The 12,864-nt window shown below is 48.5% G+C and overlaps 1 protein-coding gene across 1 annotated transcript in view; it reads left to right on the top strand.

Annotated features, from left to right (window-relative positions):
* LOC126545527 (uncharacterized) overlaps positions 1-12,864 on the top strand; it is a 52,645-nt gene that overhangs the window by 27,631 nt on the left and 12,150 nt on the right. Inside the window, exons 8-14 of the mRNA XM_055061495.2 lie at positions 9,079-9,213; positions 9,281-9,369; positions 9,521-9,639; positions 10,006-10,107; positions 10,173-10,233; positions 10,375-10,475; positions 10,550-10,672. Coding sequence (XP_054917470.1) covers positions 9,079-9,213; positions 9,281-9,369; positions 9,521-9,639; positions 10,006-10,107; positions 10,173-10,233; positions 10,375-10,475; positions 10,550-10,672 — 730 coding nt within the window. The remainder of the gene's footprint in view (positions 1-9,078; positions 9,214-9,280; positions 9,370-9,520; positions 9,640-10,005; positions 10,108-10,172; positions 10,234-10,374; positions 10,476-10,549; positions 10,673-12,864) is intronic.

Below are 12,864 nucleotides of genomic sequence, written 5' to 3'. Positions count from 1 at the left end.
CAAAAGAAACGTGACATCCCAAGAGAAATCAGAGAACAGCTAAGGATAGACCCACTTCCCAAAAACATGCACCCCACCTTCAACAAAGAAAGGAGGGAAAAGAGAGCAGAAGCACTGGTCAGACGCTTCAGCGAAATAGATAGGGAGATAGTGGCGTACGCGGATGCGGCCAGCGGCAAACTGGGTGCGGCAGTAGCCTCGGTGGTAGATGGCCAAGGCGAAGCAGTCTCAGCAGCAACAATACGCAGCCGCAATCCGGAAGCAGCGGAAGAAGTAGCAATCGCGCTTGCCTGTGTCGGGACCAAGGCGAGCTACATAATAAGCGACAGCAAAACAGCCATCCACAATTACGGAAAAGGCAGAATCGCACCAGAAGCGATACGAATACTAACAGGAAAGAAAATTGACAGAAAAATCAGCCTCGTATGGGCACCAGCTCACACGTCGGTCCCAGGCAACGAGGCGGCACACTTCCTAGCCCGAGATCTCTACTTCCGGGCAGGAACAGAACCGCCCGCTTGCAAGGAACTAGACGAGAGACTACAGACCTACACAGAAATCATCGAAAACTATAAGCTTCAGCGTAGAACTGTCCCCCCTCCGGACAAGGAGCTCGGAAATAGAGGCGAGAGCCTGGCGCAGACTGCAAGCAGGAAACTACATAAATCCAGTATGGGCGTCACACGTACTGAAAGACGAAGATATAGACGATAAATGTAAGAGATGCGGGGAGAGGGGGACCCTCGACCATATAATCTGGCAATGTGTAGACTCCCCAGGTGTCAAGGAAGGAATAAATAGTAGAGAAGCCTGGGACACCCTTCTGCAAAGCGCGGACCCCGCCATGCAGAGGAGAGCCATCCATCTGGCGGCAGAGGCCGCGAAGAGCCAACAACTCTTTGCCTGCATCTAGTCGCGGAGACCCCCACCCCTGTCCCTAGGCCTGCGCGCCAGGGGCAGGGAGTAGGGGGTCTCCTTCTCTGATGGAAATAAAAGTTTTTGGAACGGAACGGGAGGAGGTCTAATCCAACACGAAAGAACGGTTCCACAGGGACGGTGATCGCCTGGAGATGACCACTTGAGGTGTTTTCCGACGCTGGCAGGGATCACAGGCAGCAACGTAGCGTCGGACGGAGCGAGCGAGACTAGGCCAATAGAAGCGGCGGCGGACGCGGTCGTACGTGCGGGTTACCCCAAGATGTCCTGCAGTGGGTGCGTCATGCGTCTCAAAGAGCACAGACTGTCGTAGATGTTCTGGCACGACAAGATCAGATCCGTCAGGGAGGAAGTTCCTTCGGTACAGAATGCCGCCCTGGAGGACATATCGGCGAACGGATGCGTCGGTAGGTGTAGAGCGCAGATGCTCGATGAGTGCTCGCAGCGATAGGTCTCGGTACTGCTCATCGGCGATGTTAGCGAAGGCAGACACAGAGAAAATGCTGTTGGCGGGTACTACTGTCGGTGTCGTCAGGCTCGTCTATCGGGTAGTGAGACAGGCAGTCAGCGTCCTTGTGTAGTCGGCCAGATTTGTAGATGACAGAATACGAATATTCTTGGAGGCGCAAGGCCCAGCGACCAAGTCTTCCTGTAGGATCTTTCAGTGAGCATACCCAGCAAAGCGCGTGATGGTCTGTGACAACGGAAAAGGGTCGGCCATATAAGTATGGAAGGAACTTCGCAACCGCCCAAACTAGGGCCAGACACTCACGCTCAGTGATGGAATAGTTGCGCTCCGAGGGCGAGAGGAGCCTGCTGGCGTAAGCGATAACACGGTCGTTGCCGCGCTGGCGCTGTGCCAGTACTGCGCCAATTCCGTGACCGCTGGCATCAGTACGGACTTCAGTAGGCGCAGAAGGATCTAAATGGACCAGAACGGGAGGCGTTGTGAGAAGGTCGATTAGATGCGAGAATGCAGGGGCCTCGTTATCGCCCCACTGCAAAGGGCGTCTTTTTTCAAAAGCTCGGTTAGTGGTCGTGCTATGGCCGCGAAATTTTTCACGAAACGGCGGAAGTACGAAAAAAGGCCGATGAAGCTGCGCACATCCTTGACACACTTCGGAACAGGGAAGTGCGTAACAGCATGGATCTTGCCTGGGTCCGGTTGCACTCCGTTCGCGTCAACGAGATGCCCAAGGACGGTAATCTGGCGACGGCCGAATCGGCACTTCGATGCGTTGAGTTGCAGACCGGCCCAACGAAAAACGTCCAGGACTGCCGAGAGGCGCTCGAGGTGCGTAGCGAACGTTGGGGAGAATACTATAACGTCGTCCAAGTAACACAGGCACGTGGACCACTTGAAACCGTGAAGGGAATCCATCATGCGTTCAAAAGTGGCAGGAGCGTTACATAGACCGAACGGCGTCACTTTGAATTGATAAAGACCGTCGGGTGTTACAAAAGCAGTCTTCTCGCGGTCGAGATCGTCCACGGCAATCTGCCAGTAGCCGGAGCGAAGGTCAATAGAGAAGTAGCGAGCACCGTGGAGGCAGTCAAGGGCGTCATCAATCCGAGGTAGGGGATACACGTCCTTTTTGGTAACCCTGTTAAGGTGCCGATAATCCACGCAAAAGCGCCATGAGCCATCCTTCTTTTTTACCAGTACAACAGGTGATGCCCATGGACTACATGACGGTTCAGTAATGTTCTTGGCAAGCATTTTGCGAACTTGTGCGTGAATAACTTGACGCTCAGCCGGTGACATTCGATACGGGCGGCGATGAATAGGAGGGGCATCGCCGGTATTAATGCGATGTTTAACAGCTGTAGTTTGGGCCAAAGGACGATCGTTAAAGTAACAAATATCGTGGTAGGAAAACAGAACGCGGTAGGGCTCACGAGCATGCTCGGACGGCATGTCGGGCGCAATCATTTTCTGTTAGTCGGCGATGGTACAAGTTGCCGACTGCATGGTAAAGGAGGATCGGCTGAATTGTCTACTGCAATAGATGCTACTGAGTGATCCTCGAATTAGCAAAGCTGGGCCAGAGACATCCCGCGTGGCAGCACTTGTGTCAAGTCAAAATTGACCACTGGCAGGCAGACGCAATTCGCCGTAATAGATAAAACGGTATGAGGTACTGTGATCCCGTGTGTAAGGACCGTGCGAGGATGCCTTGCATAGGAGCCGCGACGTAGTGACCGTCGGGGACTGGTGGGGATGACACGAAGTCAACGTAAGTCAGTGCCGAAGGTGGCAAGCGAACGAAGTCGACGGAAATGAGGCGACTGGGGTGTGGTTCAGCGGGATCCAGAACAGGCAGGCCAAGGCGGAGAGTACTGGCGGAACAATCGATGAGAGCAGAATGTGCGGAGAGCAAGTCTAAGCCGAGAACCATGTCGTGGAGACAGTGGGCGATGACTGTGAATAGCACGATAGTGGAGCGATCGGCGAAGGAGACGCGGGCGGCACACATACCAATTACGGGGGCTGTTCTGCCATCGGCGACACGGACAACAGGTGTCGTGGTGGGCGTGATTATTTTCTTCGGGCGGTTACGAAGGTCAGCACTCATTACCGATAAATGCGCCCCAGTGTCTATAAGAGCAGATACAGAAACACCGTTGACTTGCACGTGAAGAAGGTTTAAATGAGTGGGCAACGTCAGTAGAGGATTTGGCGGCGTAGGGAGCAATGCAGCGTCACCTCGAGGCGCTGCATCGTCTAGTTTTCCGGCTGGGAGCGGCGTCCGAAGGGAGTCGGCGAAAAGGAGCGACGGGGCTGGGGAGAGCGAGATTGTCGTCGTTGGGGCGAAGGTGAACGAGAATAGGGGCGGTTCGGCGCAGGGGAATCAGTGGCGGCATTATCGGAGCGTGCGGCATAGGGACGAGAAGGGCCACCTGAGGGGCGAGAGTAGGCAGTATAAGTAGACCGAGTCGGGGAACTCCAGCGACTGCGACAGTGGCGAGAAATGTGCTCGATTCGACGGCAGTGAAAACAAATGGGCTTGTCAGCAGTACGCCATTCAGATGCGTCGCGGAAACGTGGTGGGTAATAAGATGCGGGACGGGGTGGAGTCGAAGAAGCCGGGTGGGTATCAGGGCGATGGGCCGAGCAGATGGTGTGAAGACCCATGTTTGCGAATCATGGAATGTGTATCAGGGAAACTGTGAGTGCAGGTGCGTTGGAGGAGCTGGAGTCGAAGGCAGCCGGATAGGCGGCCTCGATCTCACGCCGGACGATCCTGATAACTTCGCCAGTGTTGTTGGGACGAGGAGCGTCGGCACAGGAAGATGTCGCTGGGGTGTTGGGCAGACGGGCAAACTGCTGGTCGATACGTCGGCTTTTAGCGAGTTCCAGGCGGCGGCACGTTGTTGAAAACGAGCAAGTTGAAGGATCATCGGCAATGCCTTTGAGGATGTGGGAAACCTTGTCGGGCTCAGTCATATGTGCGTCAACTTTGCGGCACAGAGCCAAGACGTCCTGAATGTACGTGACGTAGGGCTCCGTTGACGTCTGCACACGGCTGGATAACGCCTTCTGCGCGGCAAGTTGGTGACCGTATCGGTTGCCGAATAAGTCTCGGAGCTTTTGCTTAAGCGAATCCCAACTGGTGAGCTCATCTTCGTGCGTCCGAAACCAAACTCGAGGTGTGCCACCGAGGTAAAAGACTACGTTGGCGAGCATGATAGTAGGGTCCCACCGGTTATTGCGGCTGACGTGTTCGTACGGGCTGATCCAGTCCTCGACGTCTTCCCCATCTTTGCCTGAGAATACGCCAGGATCACGAGAAGCGGGGAGAGCGATGTAGGTCGTCGAAGTGGCAGCAGGTGTCGGAGGCGGCTGAGTCGCGTTGTCATCGCCGGGAGCCATGAAGGAAGGCTCGATGTACCGTCCACTGCGAAGCTCCGTGACGAGGTACAGGAAACGTCCACCTCCACCAGATATGTTACGTAGGAAGACGCAGACGAAAAGCTATATACAAGTATATTTACAAGGAATGCGCCGCACATCAGGCTGAAAATAATCTGATCGTGACCGCACCGGGGAATTTTACTGAGTGAGAAACATTACAAGCCGCTGCTTCAAAATATATGCCAAATAAAGAACGAAGAGCAGAACATACTAATGCTGATTCAATTAATCAGCGGAAATTTTGGATAGCTTGGAATGCATATTTAGCTCCGCTTTTAGAACGAAAGCCCTATACTCTACTCGCGCCGTTTGGACATAGCTTAATCAGCTCCAGAAGCGCTTTTGCATGTTCTCTGAAGCTGCGACCAAAGCTCCGGTTCGTCCACCCATCGCCGTTTACGATATCTCCCAAAAAGATTTGCTAAGCCGCATCGGCGTCAAACGCGTCCATTGTAATCACCGCCGTGTTTACCCGAGCTAAAGCTTCCCCTTAAGAGGAAGACAGTATATGGCCTAACTGCCCTTTCTAAGTTATCGCGTGATGTTGAAAGATGCCGATGGGGGCGAAATTCAGAAACTTTCGTGTACAGTGCATTCGGTGTACATTAAAGAACCAGAGGCGGTCAAAATTAATGTGGAGTCCCCAGCACGGCGTACCTAATAATCATATCGTGGTCTTGGCTCGTAAAGCCTACTACTCCTGTCCGCGGTTACTGTCGGCTGTAACGTTGTGCGGGCCTCACCCAAACTTGCCTGATCCCAGCATTTTCCATGTGAATTCAACTTGCACCTCTAACGCTATAACATGTCTTGTAACACAACAAAATACCTTGCGTTATGATCTATTTTCCGTTTCTGTATTTGTCCTTTGTGACTTCTGTCTGATTGAATTCATTTTTTTTTCACCTTGTACCACGTGCTGTTTGTTCAAGTTTTCTGTTTTGTTTTTTGTTCGTTGTGTAGCACAAGTGCACTAATACTAAGGCGTAGAACTGTCCTTGGGCATTTTCTGAAAAAAAAAAGTGAAATGAATAGTTTGATTAAGGAACACGATATCGAAAAACATTGTGTGCTTACGTATGGCATAGGTGCAGTGCCCAGAACTGCATATTCTATGCACTGTAACATAGGAGCCCGTCCATCTTTTCGTGCACTCATCAGAAATTGCTTATAAAGTTCGCCGAAATATGTCAAAAGTGGTCAGGGAGCCGACCTCAAATTTAAAGAGCCAAACGCTCCTGAAAAGTAGCCGATCTGTTGGAATGTAGCTACCCACGGTCGCACCGCTGGAGACAACGCACGACTCAACTTATGTGTATACTGCCGCTACAGGTGCTGGTTAACGGCTCTGTTCTCTACAGAATTACGTAATGAAACAACAAATGCTATACTATTTTCATTGCAGTACATATACGCCTTTCAGCGCACGATTCCTTTAATAATTCTATTTTTTTGTGAGCGCGTATGCCATTCAAGGTACCGTGCGAGTTTGAACGGCTTTGAACTGGTAGATGATCAGTTGGAAACAATAATAAGCGTTGAGAGCAAGATGCATTTATCTCCGCTTGACTGACGCAGAACGCCGGGTGTGTGTGCATGAACTACGTCATAAACGCGTTCAGACGTGTTGCAGGTCCTTCGTGTGCACTGCCAACGTGTAAACGTAGCATCTAATTGCACATGTGCAGACGCACAAGTTGGCAGCTTGACGCTAGGCACATCTGTGCAAGCCAAAATTTCATTTTTCGATAGCCGGTCCTAAAGAGCCCTACTTTTCCATATTTCTTCATTAAAAAAAATATAAATTGTCATCAAAACTTCTTGCGTGTATACTAGTTTACGTACTTCGTGACGAACGCCTGATTGGCTGAACGCCATTCGAAGCTTACATTTTTTTAACCAACAAAAACCAATCCTACACCCTTCCCCAGTTGAAGGCCGTTGGCGATATGGCGCACCAAAGGTACACGTGTCTGCGGAGAAGGATTAGGCGGGACGTTGAATGTTTTTTAGTCTTCCCGGTTGTGACGTCATGATGAATTTTTGTTTTGCAGGAAAGCCGCTGCCTCGGGGGTATTGTGGGTCTGTGGACAACAGCTAAGGCACATCTGCGTATGCAGATATCCCGTCGCGCCGATAAAAGAGGCACGGATTCTGACATCGCAGCACGCGATTACCCTGTCCACATGTCATGAATCCTTTGTAAAACGTTCAAGTCAGTTAGCACGCGTAGCCAAGACTTTTCGAGGCAACAATGGCGAATGAATCCAGTGGAATTTAGTTCACTAACGGGAACCGATTACTTCAGTTGATAATGCTCGCGGTACATGCTTTACTAGCGATTATTTGGACCAGTCCTATTCAAAACGTTTTCTGAGAACTGAATATGAGAGTGGAAAAGTGAAGTTAAAATTGACGTTACTGTTAACAAGAAGAGGAAGAAGGACGCAGTGCCCCAGCGCAAGTCATGCTGTTACATTGATCGTTCGTCACGTTGCTTTTATGGAACGTTTTCTGTAACGATAACGTTGTCAGTTTAGTGCACAATGACTGCTTTAGGCAGGCGTTGGATTTAAGCGATCTTCCGCCGTGTTTCTTCTTGCCGTTACCGAGTATCATCTCTTTCGCGTCTATGACTTTGCGAAATAAACAGTTCGTTCCTCGGACGTTGCCTTGTCGTGACAATATCTTTTTCGTTAACAATGTGTTTCATGCAGTCATGCATATCGAAGTTTCTAAGCTAGGAAATCTATTGAGTTATCAGATGGCTGTAAAACGGTTTTTCATCCAATTCATAATGGTTTGGCAGCATCCCGTAATTTTTTTTTTCAGTTCTATGTCGCGTCAAGAGATACACGGTAGTTTAATGTTATTATCTTAGATCTTATTAGTATATAAGCATGTTGCACGAATACCTGCAGATTAATCTGCGTTACGCGTCACATCGACCACCTTTTCCCACGAAACAGAACATATGTTATGCTAGTTAAATGTATTTCCTAATAGCGGACCACCCTGCGCATTTTACAAACGCGCGCACTAAGCTCATTCGCAAGACAGACGCCGAATGGTGTAAAGCCGGCCGTGCCGCTGTCCGTTGTGTCGGTTTACGTTTTAAGAACGTATTCTAGTGATCAGACGTACCTTATTAACCACCCTCCACTACGGTACAACTCATATTTTATATTTTGCGATGAAAAACATCAGTCAGGTTGACATGGCATATCATGAGGGCCCTGTGCTGCAGTAACTACTCAACCGTTGCTCCAAGCGTACAATATTGTACAAGCCGAAGGGGCACAATTCAAAGTAACGAGCTCGGGTCGCTTCGATATGAAGCAGTTTAATGCGTTCCTTTCCTGCACTATTTCTTCGTGCAAATAATTTACCGGATGCTGCTCTAAAACATCTGTAACGGTCGTATCGAGGCATGTTTGATGGGATCAACAGCTCATGATGCACGAACACAATCATAGGCACCGCGGGCACAGCCGCGGATGACGCCAGCCAATCAGCCTTCTGCACGTGGGAGAGAGCGACCGCCAGGAGCAGCACCGGCGGAAGCCGTGTTCACCGCCCGCGCCTCCTTACATCGGTGCGCCGCCGCTGACAGTGCCCGTGGCCAGCTGTCCGCGTTGGATGTAGTACCGGCATTATTTATTGAGTCACCACTGCTAGCGGGCCACGCTTGATTTGTACAACTTTTTAAACATGGTATTCGATGTCAGAAGGTATGTATGCGGACACTAACAACACTCCTATCATGCTCATTTAATCCTCCGCCGTACTGAGTGAAACAATGCTTTCAATGATCGCAACACGCGGCCCGTTGTACTTGCCTGATCGAGAGCTATGCTGTGCTTCTCGATCAGAGTGTCGTCGATCACACCACCACTGCATTCTATTTCGTGCCGAATAAAGCTGGTTGGTGTGGGGTGCTAGCGTGGCCGATTGCGCTGACGCGCCTGCCGGCGTGTAGGACGTGGCGGCAACGGCCCCCCGCAAGCGCATCCGTCGAGCTGCATACGTGTACGTTTAGCGAGACTAGGCTGCCTGCCGGCACACTGATGCGCTAAGACAAGCGCATAGACAAGCTTGAAGAGCTGAACCAATTCGGACACTCCTTTCACGTGCAGCGACGAGGTCCAGTTCATGTCACTCGAGAAGTTAAACAATGATCTCGCAGGGGATGCTTCACTTTTAAGCCACTTATGTTTTCGGCGCAGGTTTGATATCTACCGCAAGATTCCAAAAGACCTCACCCAGCCCACGGTAACTGGCGCCGTGATATCCATCTTGAGTTGCTTCTTCATCTCCATCCTCTTCCTGTCCGAGTTCATCTCGTACATGTCACCTGAATTGTAAGTTCTCCAGTAGCGCTGCGGTCTGAGGCTGTCGCAAGTGCTTCACGCAGCTCTGATATTTCAGGGTCAGTGAGCTCTATGTTGACAACCCAAGCAGCGCGGATAAGATCCCAGTTTCGATCAACATCACACTCCTCAAGCTTGACTGCAATGGTATGTGCGTTACTCGTATTTGTGGCGAGTCTTATTTGACGGAATTAAGGGACCTTAAATTAGCCCCGCAAGCTAGTGTACGAAATAGTCAATATTCTGGAATGATTTCATTCGTACTGACAAGATAAAATTGCTTAAACTTGATCTCCAGTGGTGGGCCTCGACATTCAGGATGACATGGGCCGTCACGAAGTTGGTTTTGTGGAAAACACGGAGAAGACACCTGTAGGTTCTGGCTGTCGCTTTGAGGGAAAGTTCTTCATACACAAGGTGTGCTTGAACATCAGTTTCGTATTCCTTTCTTTTTGTTCAGTTTTTACAAAGGAGGCATTGGTTTTTACTTGTTGCAGCATGCATTTGCATTTAGCTGTTATCAGGCTACAGAAAATTTTAACGTGAGGTGCTTGGTGTAATAATGTTGACACAAAATTTAATAGACCATGAAAAACCTTAAAAGCTTAAAAGTAGACTTCAGTGACAGATATTTGTTTGTAAAGTACTGTTTTCTTTTAGTATATATACATAAGGCTGCTCAAAAATGTATAGTAGTATATATATCTATATCAATGTTATTGCCACTTGTTCATTTTTCTGTGGGTTTACCAGCTTGAAAAATATGCATGCTAAAATTCGCAGGTGCCAGGGAACTTTCACGTTTCTACTCATGCGGCTGCAAAGCAGCCAGACAAGATTGATATGACTCACATCATCCATGACCTTACATTTGGGGTCAAAATGGTCAGTAAACCAGTTTTTCAGGATGCAGTTCCGTTTCCTTACCTCTTTTCTTGTGCATTGATCAGACTGATGAGGTGCGCGGCAGCTTCAACTCCTTGGACGAAATGGACAAGTCTGGAGCCAACGGTGAGCTTCTTCCAACCAAAGCTGTGGTCAATTAGGAGCCGGCTGCACTAAACACAATCTTCACAGCTGCATTGACAAATCTCTGGCAGACAGCAGTATTCTTTGTCCTCAGCTCTATGCTTGTTTCTTCTCCAACCACAGGTATCGAATCACACGACTATGTCATGAAGATTGTTCCTACAGTGTACGAAAAGTCTAAAGGCGAGCGGATAGAGTCCTACCAGTACACATATGCCTACAAGGTATGCAGTTCGCTTTCTACTGCTGTTGTGTGTGGTAGTTGAGGTTTACCTGCTCATCTGGCCTCTGTCTGCAGAGCTACGTGTCCATCTCGCACTCGGGACGCATCATGCCTGCCATCTGGTTTCGCTACGATCTCACCCCCATCACGGTCAAGTACACTCGTCGAGGCATGCCCCTGTACAGCTTTCTTACTTCGGTGAGTGATTTGCGATTCCCCACGGCCCTCGAGAGGAGTGACAAGGCAGGTGTGTTAAGACATGTTCGGATAACAGCACAGCACGATTCCTTCTTGTCTGAGCACCCTCATACTGCACACTCAACAGATGTAAATGTATTCAAGTGCAAGGCTGGTAAAGGCTTAGTATGAACAACTTTTTTGTTGTTCAAAATTTCATATCTTGTTTTTATGTGTAACCGTCAATGCTAAAAAGGAGAAACCTGATTTAATTCTTTGGATGTCTTTCTGTTATATGAAGTATGTCAGATTCATCAAACCATTTATTTATTCTGTACCCATTTAATCAGATTGATTGATCAAATGGGTACAGCTCTTCATGTAGTTACAATAAACATCAGCCCTGATTAAAACCCGCTGCGGTTGCTTAGTGGCTATGGTGTTGGGCTGCTAAGCACGAGGTCGCGGAACCAAATCCCAGCCACAACGGCTGCGTTTCGATGGGGGCGAAATGCGAAAACACCCATGCGCCTAGATTTAGGTGCACTTTAAAGAACCCCAGGTGGTCAAAATTTCCGGAGTCCTCCACTACGGCGTGCCTCATAATCAGAAAGTGGTTTTGGCACATAAAACCCCATAATTTAATTTAATTAAGAACCCCAGGTGGTCCAAATTTCCAGTGTCCCCCACTACGCTGTGGCTCGTAATCAAATTGTGGTTTTATCAAGTAACCCTCCCCCCCATAATTTTTTAGCCCTGATTAAATTTCTGTGCTTTTCCAATAAGAAAACATCCTAATAAACAGCTATACATAGTCAATTTGCTGTAGTATATAGTAATCTTGACCACTACATTGCACACCAAAACTGCACCGCCTCCGAGTGTTGATATGAGAGCTCTTGGAATTAGCTACAGGTAAACCATAACACATGCCAGCACTTTCTGGGTACACTTAACGTTGCTCTCTAGAGTTTGCATGCTTTTATGCTCCTCAGTAAACTGGCATTGCCTAACGCCAGTTAGTCATACGAGTGTTTCTGCATTCATATTCTTTTTTCTTGGCATAGTAAACTTCCCTTCAGTGTTCAAGCAGTCTTTTTAGTTGAGTAAGGTTTGATTGCTTCTGCTTACAATAAGATATTTAACAGGGATAGGCGGGCTAGTTGGTGGTCCTCGCAATAAGATACTTGATATAGTAAACACTTGATTTAAACCTGACCGGTCCACTTGAGTAGTCTGCTGTAGTCTGCATACTGGTTAAAATGTATGAAATGTGTATACTCTTTGAATTTTTCAACATGTCTTTTCTTCCAATTCCAGAATAGAATATGTTACATTTGCTGCTGCTGTTGTATTTAATTCTATTGCTTGAACAGTATACTAAATTTTTACAGTAGTATGTGCTGAACTTGTAGGTAGCCCTGGTTTTGTGCAAGCTTTTGTTGCGTACACCTTCTCTTTGATATTTGTATCGTCACATATTTGCAGGCAAATGGTATCAGCAATGTTGTCATACGTCGTAGCAAGATAATGGACCATACCAAGTTTTTTTTATACATTTTGTATTTGCTAAAAGATGATAGTCAATTTTGTCACCCTTACATAACACTATTATTGAGAAGTTCTAGTTCCGATGTACTTTTGGCAAGTTAAAAGACCATCACAGGGAAAAACTACATGGAGTTCGTTTCGTAGGTTACTCCTTCAGAAATCGCCGCATTTGGTTATGGAATCTATTCACTATGCTAAACCTCAAGCTATAGGCAACAACACTTAGTTTGATTTCTTGGCGTATCCCCCCCCCCCTTTTCCTTTTTCTTCCCTTCTTTTTCTTTTTCTTTTTTTTGTTTTTTCTTTCGTCAGCTGGCGTGTCAGACGCCCTTGACACGCCGGCTAACGCGCGTGGGTTGACAGACTAGGGTGAGGGGAGGGGGGGTCCTGGCTTTGACCTTGTACACAGCGTTCCTTTACTAATTCGACACGCTAACACACTTTCCCTCGTTTCCGCGCCCTCCCGCCTCACACCCCCTCCCCTTTAGAATAACCCCACCTATATATACTGTGGCGAGGAAAGCATATGTCGCCTTGAAGAAGACAAGTCCACTTGTCGAAACGTTGGCTCCTGCATTCACCTTGTTCACGTTTTGCTCATCGCCATGAATTGCCATCTCCCGGATTCCCCGTCTTTTCTATGGATTACTAGAGGAGACATT

The sequence above is a fragment of the Dermacentor andersoni genome, chromosome 1 (assembly GCF_023375885.2).
Source record: "Dermacentor andersoni chromosome 1, qqDerAnde1_hic_scaffold, whole genome shotgun sequence".
In the NCBI taxonomy this organism is placed as follows: Eukaryota; Metazoa; Arthropoda; class Arachnida; order Ixodida; family Ixodidae; genus Dermacentor; species Dermacentor andersoni.
Note: the sequence above shows the minus strand (reverse complement) of the source record. Positions and strands in the feature narration are given on the sequence as shown.